At 42.9% G+C, this 18,598-nt stretch overlaps 1 protein-coding gene across 9 annotated transcripts in view; it reads right to left on the reverse strand.

The window, feature by feature from the left end:
* The window catches only part of LOC140428486 (receptor-type tyrosine-protein phosphatase T-like), a 1,877,905-nt gene that overhangs the window by 1,387,917 nt on the left and 471,390 nt on the right, over positions 1–18,598 (reverse strand). For 6 of the 9 annotated variants that reach the window (XM_072515007.1, XM_072515008.1, XM_072515005.1 and 3 more), the window contains exon 2: positions 4,205–4,408. In XM_072515007.1, coding sequence (XP_072371108.1) covers positions 4,205–4,408 — 204 coding nt within the window. The remainder of the gene's footprint in view (positions 1–4,204; positions 4,409–18,598) is intronic. The other 3 variants (XM_072515010.1, XM_072515013.1, XM_072515012.1) reach the window with 1 other exon arrangement.

Genomic DNA, 18,598 nt, shown 5'->3' on the forward strand with positions numbered 1-18,598 from the left:
ACACTTTGTAAAGATGTGCAAAAATTGAGATGTGCAGAGAATTCCAGACAGGCCAATTAGATAGATGAGCCACATCGAAGAAGAAGTCCAACAAATATTCATACGAGAAAGCAATGATTCCAGATTCACATTTTGGAATACTGGCAATCTGTAAATGATCACCTCACAAATTTCAAGTTAGACACAGGAGCTATTTTGACGGTCGTGTTGGATCAGAAAATATGGCTAACTTGGTCACAGATGACAGAAACGCCACTTTATGGTCCCAAAGGAATGCAACCATCAGTCACAGGCATGATTCATGAGCCAGTCCTGTATGGCAACAAGTAAACAATTGAAATTCTATATGTCATCCGCAATCAACTCTTTTCTCTCCCGAGCAGAGATGCCTTTGTCGTCCTCAGCCTACACAAAATGGCAGAAGATTTCAAAAACAACCGCTGTAGTCAAGTACACTAAATTGGAGACCTCAGAGAGGTCCATCTCAACTGTACTTCGGTTCGGAGTTGTCCTCACTCTTTGCAAAGGTAGTTATTCCAGCTCCTTCACAAACAACAGAAAACATTCTGCCCCAGTCAGACCGTCCAAACCTTCAATGAGTACAAAAATATTTAAGCACAAGTTACAGAGGAGAAAAAGCAGCAGGAGAAAGTTGAGTCTGAACTTCAGAGTTTAACGGTTTCTGTCATAGAACCAGGAACACATGCAGCAATGAAGCTGGAGCTTCAAGCTCACACACACAACATGAAGTGGCTGTTTAGCACAGGGCTAAATCGCTGGCTTTGCAAGCAGATCAAGGCAGGCCAGCAGCACAGTTCAATTCCCGTAACAGCCTCCCCGAACAGGCGCCAGAATTTGGCGACTAGGGGCTTTCCACAGTAACTTCATTTGAAGCCTTCTTGTGACAATAAGCGATTTTCATTCATTTCATTCATTCATCTTGGAGCAGGAGAGAAGTGACCCCCAACTCAATAAGACAAAATTCAAGGAAGCACAAGTGCACATGAAGAAACAAAGCACAGGATTAGAAGCCAAACTGCAGGCTGAGCTCAATGATGAGGAACATACAAAAACCTTCAACTCTCAGAAAGAACCTGGCAGACCCCACTGAAAAAGTAAGTCTACTCTATGAGTGAATGGAGTGAACATTCCCTCCAGAATGAGACTGATAAGCCCATGGTATCCAACCAAGCAACACAGATTGTCAATAAAGAAAACCAACACTAAGGAGTGCAAGAAGTGGACTGATGTTGACACCCAAATTATTGAAACACCAAGTACTACAACATCAACTGCAGACCTACAAAGTCAGCCCAAAGCAGCCAAGAATACCACTCCTCCAAATTTGAAAAGAACGAGACCTGAAAGAGACTTAAAACCTCCAGACCACCAAATCTGTAAAGTCAGAGACTTGGGAGAGAAAGGGAGCATGTAAATATTATTACAAATATATTTGGGTAAAATATTGGGGAGGTGTAGTATTAGGGTATTCAGGGCAGTAAGGGTTAACGTGGCACTGGGGGAAACACTCTCATCCATATTCTGATGTAGTGAGTCACAGGGCAGTAATAGAGTATGGTGTTGATCTGGTAGAAGTCAGCATGGAGATAGAACCTCATCAGGAATGTTTCCTGTACATATGTATATGTTTATGTGTTCTTATTAAACAGTTATTGTTCAACCATACAAACCTCCAGACCTCTTCACGAGGCAACATAAAACCTGACAACAGGTTTCACTTGGAATTCAACTTAAATTTAATGTCAAATACTTAAAGCAACACACACAGAGGGCAAAAATAGATTAGTCTGTGTGTCATTTCATGTTGAGATGAAACCAGGATTTATTGTGAGATCTTCTGTAGGTGTCCTTTGAGACAGAGAATTCAAAGTAATTGCCTATTTTTCAAATGAGGAAGGTCTCTGCACAGACCAGTATCGAATTTGATTTGTAGGAGCAACAGAAATTTACTAGAAGCAAAAGCTAATATGGAACAAGTATGATGTAGAAACCTAGAAAAAAAACTGTCAGTCCTTTGAGACTGCAGAATTGTAAAATAGTTTCATTCATTAAAACAATGTCAACCATCGGACAGACCTCCGGTTTCTTTAGCACAATGTATTTCATATCATTTTTAACAATTTGTTCATGAGATGTTGGCTTCACTGGTAAGGGCAGCACTTATTGTCCATTCCTAATTGTCCTTGTGATGGTGGTGAGTGGGCTTCGTAAACAGTGCTGTGTGGTCTATGTACACCCATAGTGCTGTCAGGCAGGGAGTTCTGGGATTTTGACCCAGTGACAATGAAATAACAATATATTTCCAAGTTGGAATCATAGATCATAGATCTATGATTCCAACTTGGAAATATATATATATTTCCAAGTTGGAATCATAGATCTATGATCTATGATTCCAACTTGGAAATATATTGTTATTTCATTGTCACTATATTTCCAAGTTGGAATGCTGCGTGATTTGGAGGAGAACATGGATGTGGTGCTGTTTCATTGTGCTGCTGCCCTGGTCTGTCTCGGTAATAAAAGCCATTACAATATTCATCACAATCGCAAATCGGCTGAAATCATACTATTGGAGACTGGCATTTGGATGCTGATTATATTCATCTGAATTCCCTGCCTATCCTATTTTAGCAAAGTTGATAATTCATTTATTTGAATGAATTATGAACTTGCAAGGAACAAATTTCAGGCGAATGCAAATGTTCAAACGCTGGTATCCCATAACACAATATTCATGCAAAATCCTCATGAAAATGTGCATGGAATTTCTATTTTGTGAGAGTTAGAGTTGGGATTAATATTTAACCATCTATGTGATCCCAAACCTACTATGTTTCTGAAGGTAAAACATCCCCCTCCCCCCACAATTAATTGCAAAACTTGTTCAACTAAAGGTTCTACAATATTGCCAATGGATCTTGATACTGTGAAATATTCTGTTCAAAGAGCTACTGTGCCCCATTAAAGAATGAGTAGGAGAACACGGAAAATATAGGCCTGTGTGTCTATTTCCCAAGGAACAATGGTCTGACAAGAACCCTATCTGCTTTTACACAAGAGCAGGTGATAAAACAGTTAATTCCATTCATGCAAATAAAAATTAGTAATATAATGGCTCCGTGAGCTATCCCTTAATGGTCTAATTCCACGCCATAGTTAAAGCTATCACACAGCATAAATCTAAGCACCAAAACGGTGACAGGACATTGCCAGCATTATTTTATTCATGTAAAAAGCAATAATAAATCAAGAGTGAAATAAGTGAAGTTAACAATCTTTCATACCAATGAAAGAACTTCATTCATAGTCTGTCAAAATGTGTTGTTTATTAATGTCAGGTAAACACTAATCTTCCTATGCAAACAGGTGAAGTCAGATATCACAGAGGCAAAGTCTTTTTTTTTAAACCAGGGATTCAGGCAAAAATGTTTTTGAAACTATTATTGCTAATATGCCTGATGCTATGATTTTCCTTCACGAGTAGAAATTCTCCCCTTTAAAAGATTGCTTTATTTGCAATTAACTTTTCACCACATGTTGCCCTTGTGAATATTATCATTGTCAGATGTACTTCTACCTAAAACATTGCAGACATGTGCCTTGCTAGTTGTCTCATCAAAAAAATGTGTTTATAACCTGAATGCAAGACCAGCTGTAATAGTAAAGGGCAACAGGCACAATAAGGTGATCCTGTTCACTGATTTATTACAAAGGTCTCTGCGTTAAAGTGCACCTGCCCATCTGTGTACCTCTGTACAGGAAAGCAGAAGTTGTTACTGACTTTGAAAAATTAATCTGGCTGTGAGTTTGAATTTAATATTGGAACAAAGCCCCAAAGGAATACCAATGACTGACATTAGCTGTTGAATTGTAACTATAATACAAAGTATGTTCACAGAGGCTGCATTGAGCCCTCATTATGGTCTGCTACCAGTGCATTTTATTGCATGGTACTAGGCAAAAGGCAAAACTTAACACAGTATGTCATACTGCCCCTCAATTCACTGAGTTCTCCACTGGATAATGGGACATTCAGACATGATACAGTCGAAGATTATAATTTTCACTTGGAGTAGGTTAGCAGTGGCTGTTTTGTGATTGGTAGCTTTGTATTTATGTATTTTCAAAGGTGTTTACGGTAAGAATATATTTTTCAGAGGTAAAAATAGTAATTTCTCACTGATAGCATTGGCGCTGCCAGATTCTGCATCATGAGAATCGGAGCTTGTTTTATCAGGCTGATGCCAGATGTAATCACCTGTTGGCACAGATGGATCTGTGGATGGCTTTTCCCATGTGTTAATTTGTTCCCAGGTCAATCCATTGGTCCCGAGAGCCAGGATGTATCCACAGCTGCTGTAATGTTCATCAAACGAGCAACTGCCTGCAGAAAAATAATTGAGAAAACAACTTGAGCAACAAACGCGTGCATGATTACACATACATTCACATCAGTGGCTTCTGTATAAAAACAGATAATAAGCTTCAAGTTCATTAGCCATAATGTGGACCTCAGGGCTTGGAAAGTTGATTAGAAAGGTCTTTTGCAACATGTTTGGTTATGCTTTGCCTTTTAGTAGATGATAATTATTTTGGTTCTGCAAAACTGTATCTAACATGACATTTTCATGGGTAGAAAAAAAACAAAATACGTACACTCCAAAAATAATGACCAATGTCAAAGTTAATGGGCAAAGGACAAGGGAAACAATTAGAATAGGCACTCAATGTGTATTCTACAGGTGAACATTTTTGCAGTAAAATTAACATGTGAATCATTTTACTCTGATGGAATTGTTGAGATTTTCACTATCTGAATTAGAGGTCCAAAATGTATCATGGATATGGGGAACCCGATGTTACATCCAAAAGCAGACCTCGAGCCCACACCTGCTGGCAGTGGGATTGTCTCTGCAGTAATACCACAGATAGCCTCCTAACTGGCTGCACGTGGACCCCCATCCAATTAATGATGGTGAGCGGGCTGCTGGTGCTGTCAGCCCAATCAGAGGGCCGGCAGCTCTAAAGCAGTGCCATCAGGAGATATTGTCAATATTGTCAGTGATAATGGGGAAATGACAGACATGTTGAACAATTACTTTGCCTCAATATTTACAGTTGAAAAGGAGGATAACTTGCCCGAAGTACCAAAAAAATTAATAGTCGACACAGGACAGGGACTTAATACAATTAACTTAAGTGCAGCATCAGAAACTAAGAAATTAATGGAACTTAAGAGGGATAAATCCCGAGGATCTGATGGTTTCCATCCGAAGGTGTTAAAGGAAGTAAGGGAGCACATTGTAGATGTCATAATTATAATCTTCCAGAGTTTTCCAGATTCAGGAGTAGTCCCTCTGGATTGGAAAACTGCACGTGTCACTCCACTTTTTAAGAAGGGTGAAAGGGGGAAACCAGAGAATTTCAGACCAGTTAGCTTAACGTCTGTGGCGGGGAATTTGCAGGAGTCTATAATCAGGGATGGGGTAATTGAACACCTTGAAAAATTTTGGTCAATCAGGGAAATTTGTGAAGGGAAGGCCACGCCTGACTAATTGTATTGAATTTTTGAAGAGATGACTAAGGTAGTGGACAGGGGAATGTCGATGGATGTCATTTATATGGACTTCCAGGAGTCATTTGATAAAGTCCCTCACAAGAGAGTGTTAACTAACGTGGAAGTCCACGGAGGTGAGGGCAAATTATTGACATGGTTACGAAGCTGATTGCATGGCAGGCGACAGTGAGAGGGACAATGGGTAATTACTCTAATTGGCAGGGAACTAGTGATGAACTACAGGGATCTGTGTTGGGGCCTAAATTATTCATACTATTCATCAATGACTTGGATGATAGCATAAAAAGTCACATATCCATATTTGCTGATGATACAAAGTCAGGTGCCATTGTAGACAGCCAAAATGACAGCATAAAATTGCAAGGAGATATTGACAGACTAGGTTAATGGGCAAAATGTGGCAGATGGAATTTAATGTAGGCAAAGGTGAGGTAATAATAATCGTTATTATTGTCACAAGTAGGCTGACATTAACAAAGCAATGAAGTTATTGTGAAAATCCCCTAGTGGTCACACTCCTGCACCTGTTCGGGTACACTGAGGGAGAATTCATAATGTCCAATTCACCTAACAAGCATGTCTTTCGGGACTTGTGGGAGGAAACCGGAGCACCCGGAGGAAACCCACACAGACAGGGAGAGAACGTGCAGACTCCACATGGACAGTTACCCAAGCGGGAATCGAACCTGGGACCCTATCACTGTGGAGCAACAGTGCTAACCACTGCGCTACCATGCCGCCCATTTTGGACCATAAAAGGATAGAACAGAGTACTTTCTAAATGTACAGTGGATGTCCAAAGAGACTTGACCGCTGCATAGATCCTTAAAATGCCAGGAATAAGTGCAGAAAATAATCAAGAAGGCTAATGGAATGCTAGTCTTCATATCGAGAGGATTGGAATATAAAGGCAGGGGTTATGCTGCAACTATACAAAACATTGGTTAGACCCCACTTGGAGTACTGTGAGCAATTCTTGGCACCACACCTAAAGAAGGATGTTGTGGCCTTGGCGTAAGTGCAACATAGGTTTACAAAAATAATACCTGGATTACAAGGGCTGAGTTACGAGGAGAGATTACTCAAATTAGATCGGCTTTCGCTAGAATTTAGATGGTTAAGGGGTGATCTGATCGAAGTATTCAAGATATTAACAAGGGAAGACAGGGTAGATAAAGATAAACTATTTCCACTGGTTGGAAATTCTAAAACTCGGGGGCATAGTCTAAAAATTAGGAATAAAACGTTCAGGTGAGATGTAAGGAAGAACGTCTTCACTCAAAGGGTAGTAGAGGTTTGGAATTCTCTCCCTCAAACAGCAGTTGAAGCTACATCAGTTGTTATTTTTGAACTTGAGATAGATTTTTGTTAAGCAAAGATATGAAAGCATATGGATCAATGGCAGATCTCTGGAGTGCGGTCAAAGATCAGGCATGATCTCACTGAATGGCAGGACAGGCTTGAGCAGATGAATGTCCTACTCCTGTTCCTATGTTCCTATGTTTCCTATGAGAGGTAGTGGCCTTTGAGATATACAGGAATCCATGTCTTAGTTCATCTTTCACAAAGCATCATCCATGCTGCTCTTATCTCTAGACAAGACTATTCCTATGCATTCCTGACCAGACTCCCACATTCTCACTTTATACTGCAGGTCATCCAAAGCTCTGATGCCCTTGCTCTTATTTGCGCAAGTCCCTTTTTTCAATCAACTCACTGACCTACACTGGTTGTCTCGATTTTAAAATTCTCACTTGAGTTTTCAAATTCTCCATGGTCTCACTCCGAGTTACCTTTGTAACTTCCTCTATCCCCACAAACCTCCAACATATATGGATTCCTCCAACAGTAAATGACCAACCTCTGGTTATCCGCTCTAATATCTCTTTATGTGGCTTGGTGGCAAATCTTGTCTTGGAATGCTCTTCTGAGGTGCTCTCAGATGTTTCATGATGTTGAAGGAGTTATATGAATAAAAGTTGCTGTTTCGCTGTCATCATAGCAATGCTGCCCAAGAATTCTTTGTGTCATGTATTACGGTGGTGGATTTGTTTTCGTAAATTTTGCATTATGGAATCATAGAATCCCTACAATGCAGAAGGAGGCCATTTGGCCCATCGAGTCTACATTGAGCCTTCAAAAGAGCATCCTACCTGAGCCCACTACCCTTGTCTATTGTGGTATTTTTAAAGGATAGGTTTGCAGACCACAAGGGAACAAACAAACAAGAGCTTTATTGGAAAGATGTTCACTCTACAGACTGTTAGGATAGAGTGCCCATTTGCCCACGCAAATGGCCGACGATGTAATCAATACACTATGTGATCAGACTCTTAAAGTGACCCTGCTCCAATGGAACAAACATGAACGCATAACTTTCCTCCCTCTTTATACTGGAGGGTCCTGCAATATAACACAATATAACATTAACAATCAAAATGTACAACATGAACAAGTAATAAATACAACTGTCAATAAGTTAGACTTTTTTGGAGGACATCGATTTCTGTGTGGTTGTCAGCGAACCTCAGACGTCGGCTTTATCGTGTTGACTGTAACCTTTTGTGTTTATGGTTTAGTTTGGACGTCATCCATAGTTGTCTCAACCGATGCTGACGTAGTGTTCATAGGTTGACTTGGTGTTGAAGAGTCCCCAACTGGGGTTCTGTGTTCCACAGTTGTTTCTGGCATTGTCAGGTTCTCAGCAATGTCTGGGTTTTCACTGGACACAGTTTGTTGCAGACTCTCAGTTGACTCTGTCTCTGACAAACTAGTTCTAGTTGCTAAAAGTTGATCAGCGTGTCTCCTCCACACCACATCATCCCGAGTTTGAACGGTGTAGGAGACTGGTCCTGTCTGTGCTAAGAAATGAAAAAAATGAACTGAAAATCGCTTATTGTCACAAGTAGGCTTCAGATGAAGTTACTATGAAAAGCCCCTAGTCGCCACATTCCACTGCCTGTTCAGAGAGGCTGGTACAGGAATTGAACCGTGCTGCTGGCCTGCCTTGGTCTGCTTTAAAAGCCAGGTATTTAGCTCAGTGCTAAACCAGCCCCTGAAGATAATGGCAGGCATCCTCTTCTCATTGGTAATGTAGTTCCTTGCCAGTACTTCCTGATCTTTCTCAAAAACACAGCATTTAGCCCTGTTCTCATGTCGCAAAACCTGACAATTCCTGTTGTCATAGGTGGCTTCAGCAATGCAAAAGCTGTTCATAACTGACATTCTACCTGCTAATGCTGGAGAACTTTGAATTGTCGAATGTGTTGTATTCCTGTGTGTCATCAGGAATTGGCTTCGTCGTTTAGACAATGACCCTTACTCACGAGCTATTCTCAATGACAGCATCATTGTCTGGACAAACCTTTTAGCCAGCCTCTTTGTGGCAGAATGATCAGGAGCGGATCGGATGTGTTGGATGCTGTTCTCCTTTGAGTCCTTGCAAAATGAACTATGGCCCATTGTCGCTCGCAAGTTGTTCAGGGTAACAGGGTCTTGCAAAAATCTCATCCAATCTTTCTATTATTCTCTCTGAGGACATAATCTTCTTAATGGTCATTTCAAGTGCATGTCCACCACAATGAAAAACATTTGTCCTTCGAGTGTTCCGGCATAATCTATATGGACTCTTTGCCATGGCCCTTCTGGCCATTCCCATGGGTGTAATGGCTCTAGTGGTAGCAGGTTTCAAACCTTTGCACAAGCCGAACGCATGCCCACCTTCTCCTCCATTTCATTATTGAGCTCTGGCCACCAAAAATAGCTTCTGGCTACCTCCTTCATTCTCGGAAGGACAAGGTGGCACAGCCCGTTAGCACTGCTGCCTCACAACTCCAGGGACCGGGGTTCAATTCCAGCCTCGGATGACTGTCTGTGTGGAGTTTGCACTTTCCCCCATGTCTCCGTGGGTTTCCTCTGGGTGCACTGGTTTCCTCCCATTGTCCAAGTATGTGCAGGTTGGATGGATTGGCCACCTTAAATTGCCCTTTAGTGTCTAAAGGTTAGTTGGGGTTATTGGGTTACGGGGATAGGGTGGAGGTGTGGGCCCAAGGTAGGTTGTCCTTTCAAGGGCCATTGTAGACTCGATGGGTCGAATGGCCTCCTTCTGCACTGTAAATTTTATGATTCTATGATTCATTCAGTTGATTTAGGACATGTTTCCTTAACAATGGTGGAATGGTGACACTCATTCTCCAGAGGAGACAACCTGTACAGATGATTTGAGTCTTTGGGTAACACATGGCTTCAACTCCAGGTTAGCTCCCACAGTCTCGCCGTGAGGTACTATGTCCACAACTTCTGACAGCAGTGGATTATTTCTGATATACTTCTTAACTTGTTCTATGGTTACAGGAGTTTTATCGACTTCTTCAAATTAGAAAATATTACCACTCGAACTATTCACTGACGACTCATTAGGCAAATGTAATCTAGAGTCCATCAGCCTTCCCATGGAGATTTGCTTGACGATTATCATGATTAGACGGTTAACATTGCTGCCTCACAGCACCAGGGACCCAGGTTAGATTCTGTCCTTGAGCACCTGTGTGGGGTTTGCACATTTCCCCCATGTCTACGTGGGTTTTCTCCGGGTGCTCCGGTTCCTTCCCACAGTCCAAAGATGTGTCATCGGAGCTGGTTTAGCACAGTGGGCTAAATAGCTTGCTTGTAAAGCAGACCAAGGCTAGCAGCGCGGGTTCAATTCCCGTATCAGCCTCCCTGAACAGGCGCCGGAATATGGCGACTAGGGGCTTTTCACAGTAACTTCATTTGAAGCCTACTTGTGAAAATAAGCGATTTTCATTTCATTTCATTTTTCATGTACAGGTTAAGTGAGGTTACAGGGTCACAGGGGATGGAACAGGAGAGTGGGCCTTGGTAAAGTGTTCTTTTGGAGAGGCAGTGCAGACTTGATGGACTAAAGGCCTCCTTCTGTCCTGTAGGGATTATACAGATTCTATGGATATTTTATCATGCATGTATGTGCTAATAACAGCAATGCCCATCTTTGCATCTGACGTGCCGATGTGCGTGCCAAGTATTGTTGTCAATGGTTGATGATTCAGTAGTGAAGTAAATTTTCTTCCATGTAGGTATTGGTAAAAAATGTTTGATTCCGAAAATGGGGCCTTTAGCTTTCTTCTCTATCTGTGGTTGGATAATTTCTGCTTCGTTCAAGAACCTTGATGCAAACGCTTTTGGCTTCTATTCACCATTGGGCATTATGTGAGAAACCACTGCTTCCACCCCATAATGCAATGCGTCACAAGCCAGTTGCAATGGTAACTTCAAATCAAATTGTTTCAGGACATCTGATTTTGGTAGTACCTCTTTTGCTTGTACGAAGGGGTTCTCCCACTGATCCACCTATTTCCATTTCCTGTTTTGACACAATAAGTTACGTAAAGGCTTGCAAATTATTGCTCGATTAGGGTCAAACCTTTCCTCATAGTTTAATAATCCCAAAAACGATCAAAGCTGATTTACATTTTGTGGTCCAGGTGCCTTAGTTATGGTTTTTACTTTTGAAGGCGACTTGTGCAGTCCATTTCCATCTATGATGTTCCCCAGGTATTCAATAGAAGATTTGAAAAATTCACATTTATCCCCGAAGTAGCACTGGACAATTTCTAGTTCACTTAGAATTTGATCCATGGCACGGTGAAACAACGCAGGTGCAGGCATTACGCCAAACAGAAGTTCTTTATATCTGAATTGCCCCTTGTGTGTCATGATTGTCAAATATATTTGTGAATCTGGGTCTACATTTATCTGGAGATAAGCTTAACTCAGGTGAACTTTGCTGAAATGCTGGCCTTCAGCCAACCCAAGATTCTGGTACCAATGAATCTGCTGCTCCAGGTGCCTTAATTAGGGCTTTTACAAAGGCACCTCCATTTTCACCGGCTGTCCGTCCAGTAAAGAAGTGACCAAGTAATAGTTTGTTGCACATGAAATAGCCAATATGTTCAATGACAGTTCATCACCTGACTGTGATTCTTCTCCTTTTTACTACCTTTTTTGTATCACATGGATCCTTTTCCCTCTATTCGGTTTTCAATTTGAGACAATCGGTCCTTGTTTTTTTATAGTTCTTGTTTAAAACTTGTTTCTCTCCCTAACACAGATTTTCGATGTGCCCATTTTTAACACAATACCTGTATTTTACATCTTCACAGCAGCAGACAGGGGTTCCAGTTTTTGCACATCAATCGCAATTTCGAACCTGTGCCTGTGTCTGGGTCTCAGCTGACATTTTAAGGATTCTAGTGCTCGAACCTAATTGTTGGACTTCCTAAGTTGTTAATTCCATAGAGATTGTGACTTCTAAAGCCTTCTTTAGGTTTAAGTTGCTATCTGTCAACAGCCTTTTATCAGATAACTTTGCTTCTTAACCCGCACACTAGTCTGTCTCTAATGGTATCGTTCAAGACAACTCCAAATTCACAATATTTGGCTAATTTCTTCAAAGTGGCGATGAACTGTGAGATTGCTTCACCTTCTTGTTGATTAAATTTACGGAATCGGAATCTCCCTGCAGTGACCAAAGGTTTATCTGAGAAGTGGCTCTGGAATATCTTCACAATCTCATCATACGTTTTAAAGTCTGTTTTTTATGGCTGCACCTGACTTCACAGGAGGTTGAATGTCCCCCCCTCCCTCCCCCGCCTCACCCAACATTTTACTCAGGCAAGTTGGGATTGTGTGAGCACGATGTGCCATAAAAGGTTTCGCACTATCTTGCTTCTTTTTCCATACAAGGTATCTCTGAGCACACCCTGTTTCCTTCCGAGTTTTGGAACACTCCCAGCTCTAAATTATTGTTGCAGGATACTTGTTACTCACAGTGCTTCCTGTACTGTTCCAGATCTTTCCGGGCAGAGCATGTGGCAAGCTTCTTTTTGATATTGCTTCCTCCAAAATTGTACGTTTCAATGATGGTTCCTTTGATGGCTGCTACCGATATTTGGCACCCCTCCATTACCAGCTTTGGTAGAGCAAGGTTTTTTGCTTCTTAATCCTTTTCGGATGTCTGTGCATGGATCGACAATTTTTCTATTTCTTTTTAGTTCTCCGGGAGTCTATCAACATGGTTCTGATCTCATCACCAGTTTTCTTTGTGGTATTTTTAAAGGATAGGCTTGGAGACCATGAAAAACCAAACAAAAGCTTTATTGGAAAGATGTTTACTCCACAGGCTGTTCGGGTAGACTGGCCATTTGCCCATACAAATGGCCGATGATGTCATCAATATGTCATGTGATCAGACTCTTAAAGTGACCTTGTCCCAACCAGGAGCAAACATGAATACACAACAGAAGTCATGTTTTGCAATGCAGTTGGCCAGCAGTAGAAACCGCTAGCACTTGTTGAAAAAGATTTTGGAGTGGATGCAAGGTGCTGTGTTGAAATCTGCCTCTCACACTTTGGGTAGCTCCCACTTGGCGCTATAAATGATGTGGGCACCTGGCCAAAATACCTAAAGATTTAAAATAGCTTATTGCCCAATTTCCAGCAGCAATGGCTGGGTGGAAGTTCTGCTCTGCTCAGATCTTCTGCTCAAGACCTCTCCAGGATTTGTTGGGCCATGTGAGGCATGGGATAGGTAGGGAATAGTCACACGTACAAAGTGGAAACAGTGGGTAGTTATTCATTGGTATTAATGGGTAGTCATTAACCACAAAATATTTTTTTGTTAATGCAGTTGAAAGTAATTCACATAATACATCTGGATGAATCATTCCAAACAAATCTTATCATATGTCCGATCATTGATTTTTATTCTGTGGTTATAATTATAAAGCTGTAATCTCTCCCTCCAGGATAGATGAAGGCATTTTTCCATGTTATGATTATAACCTCATCTTCCACTAATCTGTTAATTGCTTTCCTGTTTTGATATTACTATAGATACTTATCTATTCTCTTGGTTACATATTTGTACGATGCTTGAATCATGCGCAATTTGTTATCTTGTCAAAGAGGAATCATTAAATCCTATGAATGTTATTTCATCTATTAATGCAGAATGTGCACAGAATTAACTGTAACATCATGTAATTTAAACAATTAAACACAGTGCTTTTAATTTCAATGCACATGCACATCTTATATCCTTCAAAAATTTATATTGAAAATAATGTTGAGATTACGGGCGGGATTCTCCTTTCCGGGGACTAGGTCCCCTCGCCGGCGGGAAAACCGGCGCGAACTACTCCGGCGTCAACAGCCCCGAAAGTTCCGAATTCTCAGCATTTCCGGCGGCTAGGTGGGCGCCGGAGGGGTTGGTGCCGCGGCAGCCGGCGCCGAAGGGATTGCGCAATTCCGCGCATGCGCCAAAGGGCCGGCATGATCTCGCACATGCACGGAATCACTGGTGTGTTTTGGCGCATGCACGGGGGTTCTCTTCTCCTCACCGGCCATGGCGGAGTCCTACAGGTGCCGGCGCGGAAGGAAGGAGTGTCCCCACAGCACAGGCCTGCCCGCAGATCGGTGGGCCCCGATTGCGGGCTTGGCCACCGTGCGGGGCCCCCTCGGGGTCGGAACCCCTCACTCCCAAGGACTGCCCCAGTCGACTTACTTGCCAGGTCCTGCCATGTGGGACCATGTGTAACCCACGCTGGCGAGACTAGCCAGAAATGGCCGGCCGGGGCCTGGAGAATTGCCGGGGGGGGGCGCGGCCAACGGCCCCCGACCGGTGTGGCGTGAACCGTGCCCCCGCCCGAAAAACGATGCCGTCGAATAAGGCAGCCGGCGTCGGGGCGGCGGGACGGATTCGCGCCGCCCCCCGGGGATTCCCCGACCCGGCGGGGGGTTAGAGAATCCCACTGTACATCTTTTGTCTTTAATATTTTATTTGCAGTTAATAACAATAACAATATCCAGTCACATAATCATTGCAACTTTGCTGAAGTCTATTGTATAACATTTGTATAAAACCAGACTATTCTAATGCTAGATATTTGAAGTGGTTAAAATTTTCTCTTTCCAAAAATAAAAGGCCGTTGCAAACTTTATTCATCCGAATTATCCCTCTTTGAGTCATTCACTGCAATTGAACGGAGACTGGGGACCTCCGCCCAAAACACTTGTGAAGTCAGTTGAGTGCTTGTTCCATATGTCCAATCTCAATCGTTGAGACTCAGGGTCCAATTTGAAACCCACCAGCAAGCTTCAGGTTCCAAACTAATACCCTGCTGCAGTGTGCAAGTTGTGGAAGGAATATTTCATTGCCCAACAGTCTGGGGGGGAAGAGCTGATCCCAGTAGAGGTTGAATCAGGGCTGTGGTATTTGTGTCATGCCAGGAGGAGTGAAATGGTTCCTTTTGGCCGCACAAAAATGATCCCAACCAAAATATCTTGACTGGTTCCTTAAGATAGTTGGTCTGGCTGCTCAATGCCGAATCAGTACATGTTCAGACCAGTTATACCTGAACATTGCAAGTAGGGCTCTATCATCAATCTAGGACCCTGAGTTTCAGTCTTGTGTCCAAACTTGAGAGTCGACTGTTTACCCATACACAGGTCCGCCTGGAATTTGCATTGGACAGGTTTTGGGTGTCAACGATGCAGCTGATGTGCCTCAGCCCTGTCTCTGATTTTTAAATGTGGGCAAATGATGAGCAGCAGGCAGTTGAAAGTCATCACTGAGGATGCCTGCCCAGAAACTATAGTTTGCAGCAAAGTGATTCTTTTCTGTCAGCCAAGTATCTGACTCATCACTGTGCTGAAGAATCTTTAAATGGAGCTGCTGTAAAGTTCAAATGCATAGTTTACATTTACTTGGCATGAAATAATGCAGGAAAACATCCCATTTCTTCAATCCAGAGGACCTGGCCCAATGTGGCAACGGAGGATACTTACAATTGTTAAAGTGGACAAGAAAATGTTCAAAGGTAGAGGTCAAAAATATAAGATAATGATGAATGAATGCAATTGTGGCCCAGAGAGTGGATAGAATCGGATGTATATATAAGGTAGTGTGATAAACACAAGGGAGAAAACAACAGAACAATACACTTGATGGGATGTGATGACGGGATCGGGGTGGAAGGTTGTGTGGAGCGTAAATACCAGCAGGAGTTTGATTGGTCAAATGTCTGTTTCTGCACTGTGAAATGTCAGGCAAGTGTCCACTCCTTATCCATAAGTCCATAAGACATAGGAGCAGAATTAGGCCAGGAGTCTGCTCCGCCTTCAATCATGGCTGATATTTTTCTCATCCCATTCTCCTGTCTTCTCCCAATAACCTCTGATCCCCTTATTAATCAAGAACCTATCTATCTCTGTCTTAAAGACACTCAGTGATTTGGCCTCCACAGCCTTCTGCGGCAAAGAGTTCCACAGATTCACCACCCTCTGGCTGAAGAAATTCCTCATCTTTGTTTTAAAGGATTGTCCCTTTAGTCTGAGATTGTGTCCTCTGCTTCTAGTTTTTCCTACAACTGGAAACATCCTCGCCACATCCACTCTATCCAGGCCTCACAGTATCCTGTAAGTTTCAATAAGATCCTCTCTCGCCCTTCTAAACTCCCAACGAGTATAGACCCAGAGTCCTCAACCGGTCCTCATACGACAAGCTCTTCATTCCAGGGATAATTCTTGTGAACCACCTCTGGACCCTTTCCAAGGCCAGTACATCCTTCCTCAGATATGGGGTCCAAAACTGCTCACAATACTCAAAAGTTTATCCAGAGCCTTATATTGCCTTCGAAGTACATCCCTGGTCTTGTATTCTAGCCCTCTCGACATGAATGCTAACATTGCATTTACCTTCCTAACTGCCGACTGAACCTGCAGGTTAACCTTCAGAGAATCATGAACAAAGACTCCCAAGTCCCTTTGTGCTTCTGATTTCCGAAGTATTTCCCCATTTTGAAAATAGTCTAGGCCTCCATTTCTCCTTCCAAAGTGCATAACCTCACACGTTCCCACATTATATTCCATCTGCCACTTATTTGCCCACTCTCCTAGCTTATCCAAGTTCTTCTGCAGCCTGTCTGCTTCCTCAATACTACCTGTCCCTCCACAGATCTTTGTATCATCTGCAAACGTAGCAACAGTGTCTTCAGTTCCTTCTTCCAGGTCATTAATGTATATTGTGAAAAGTTGTGGTCCCAGCACCGACCACTGAGGCACACCACAAGTCATTCTGAAAAAGACCCCTTTATCCCCACTCCACCAGATGTATCATTAAGAAGAAAAAGACTTACATTTGTGGAGGAACTTTCATAACCATTGCATCACTCAAAGCACTTGACAACCAATTAAGTATTTTTGAAATGTAGCCACTGTTGTAATGTATGAAACATGGCAGCTAGTATTTACAGAGCAAGCTCCCACAAGCAGAGATATGATAAGGACTAGACAATTTATTTTGGGATATTGATTGAGAGATAAACATTGGTATTAACATATGCCTATGCATAACATAAACATATGCCTCCTCTACTCTTCGAAATCATGCCAGGAGAAGTTTTATGTCCACCTGAGAGGGCAGATGGGGTTTGGTGCCTCGTTCAAAGGACAGAGCCTCCAACAATGCACCATTACCTCAGTACTGCACTGGAAGTGTCAGTCTAAATGTTTTTGCACAGGTTCTGCGGTGGGTCTTGAACCCACAGCTTTATGATTCAACTGAGAGTGCTGCCCACTGAACCACGGCTGACACAAAATCATTCTGGAACTGACCCCCAAGAGGTTCCCCTCCATATAATGGGCAGAACTCTCCCATGCCATCTGCTGGCGAGTTCATTGGTAGGCATGGGGGGCAAGAATTCAGCAGGAGGCAAAAAAGCAGTTTTACGCTGGTGTGTGATCTTCCACTGGTGTCAGCCATGGCGGATCAGGAAACTATTGGGGACGAGCATGAAGCTCATTTTCATCCCGCATATAGTATGCAGATGAAGGCACAACCACTCGTGCCCGATTCTCCATGGCATCAGCGGGAAACACACCTGTGGGAAACACATCTGTAACAATGTTGTGTGCAGATGTCAGGCCTCATTTGAACAATGCCAAAGGCTGCATCCAAATTTCAGGATGGAGGCTGCCGGCAACCCTGGAGCCCAGAACACCATAGCAGTGGGTGGGGGGAGAGTCTACAGGTGGACCTTCCAGTTTTGGTGTCCTGGAGTCTCAGAACGTTCCTGGACATCCATCGTCCTTTTCATGTGGTCCATCGTTTGGTCTCAGAGTACTCCTGGAGATCCAGCTTGATTTTCACGAGGTCCACCTTCTTTCTTCAATGGTGAGTCAGCGATGTTGGACGCATTTTCAATATGGTGTCCATTTAGGATGACGAACGACCTGCCCTGCCATGGTTCTCTGCCGGTGACCTCCACCCTTCTCACCGGTGACCTCCACCCTTCAAGATCACTATCTGTCTCCTCCCGCTGACTGCCTCTGTTACCACCTCCCAGACTGTGTTCAGGAGGGCAGGTTTGAGTCTGCGGCACACGCTGGAGAAGAGGGTGTCTCCCTGCTCCCCACTGGCATGGAGCTGTGGGTCTACCTCGGGCACCCGACCTCAGCGGGGACAGGTCTTCTGTGAGTCACATTGGTGGCTGCAGTGAGTGCGTGGTACATCATGTGCTTAAAAACAGCTCCAGATGCCAGGCTCATTTGCACTAATTCCGGCCCCAGTGGTTCGAACGCCCGCTGGGCTGGGAATTGCTTGGAATTCGCACCAGTCTGGTGGTGGCACATTAGCATGTCCTGAATTACTCCCCAAATAGCACTCTCAATGGGAATGCCTATCGCACGCAGTTCAGTCCCCGCATCAACACTTAGTCTCCATGCGCAGAATTTCGTCCAGTGCATTGAGGTAGACTCTGGAAAGCCTGAAAATCAACAATAGAATTAATTACTACCCTTCAATGAATGCTTTAAGGAATAGCTACTGAAACTAATGCAATGCTGTGTTCGTGAAAAAAGTATTGTGTCCTTGTGCAAAATCCCACTGTGCTATATTAATGAAAGCATTAATGAAGTTAA

Source organism: Scyliorhinus torazame, chromosome 8, assembly GCF_047496885.1.
Source record: "Scyliorhinus torazame isolate Kashiwa2021f chromosome 8, sScyTor2.1, whole genome shotgun sequence".
NCBI classification, from domain to species: domain Eukaryota; kingdom Metazoa; phylum Chordata; class Chondrichthyes; order Carcharhiniformes; family Scyliorhinidae; genus Scyliorhinus; species Scyliorhinus torazame.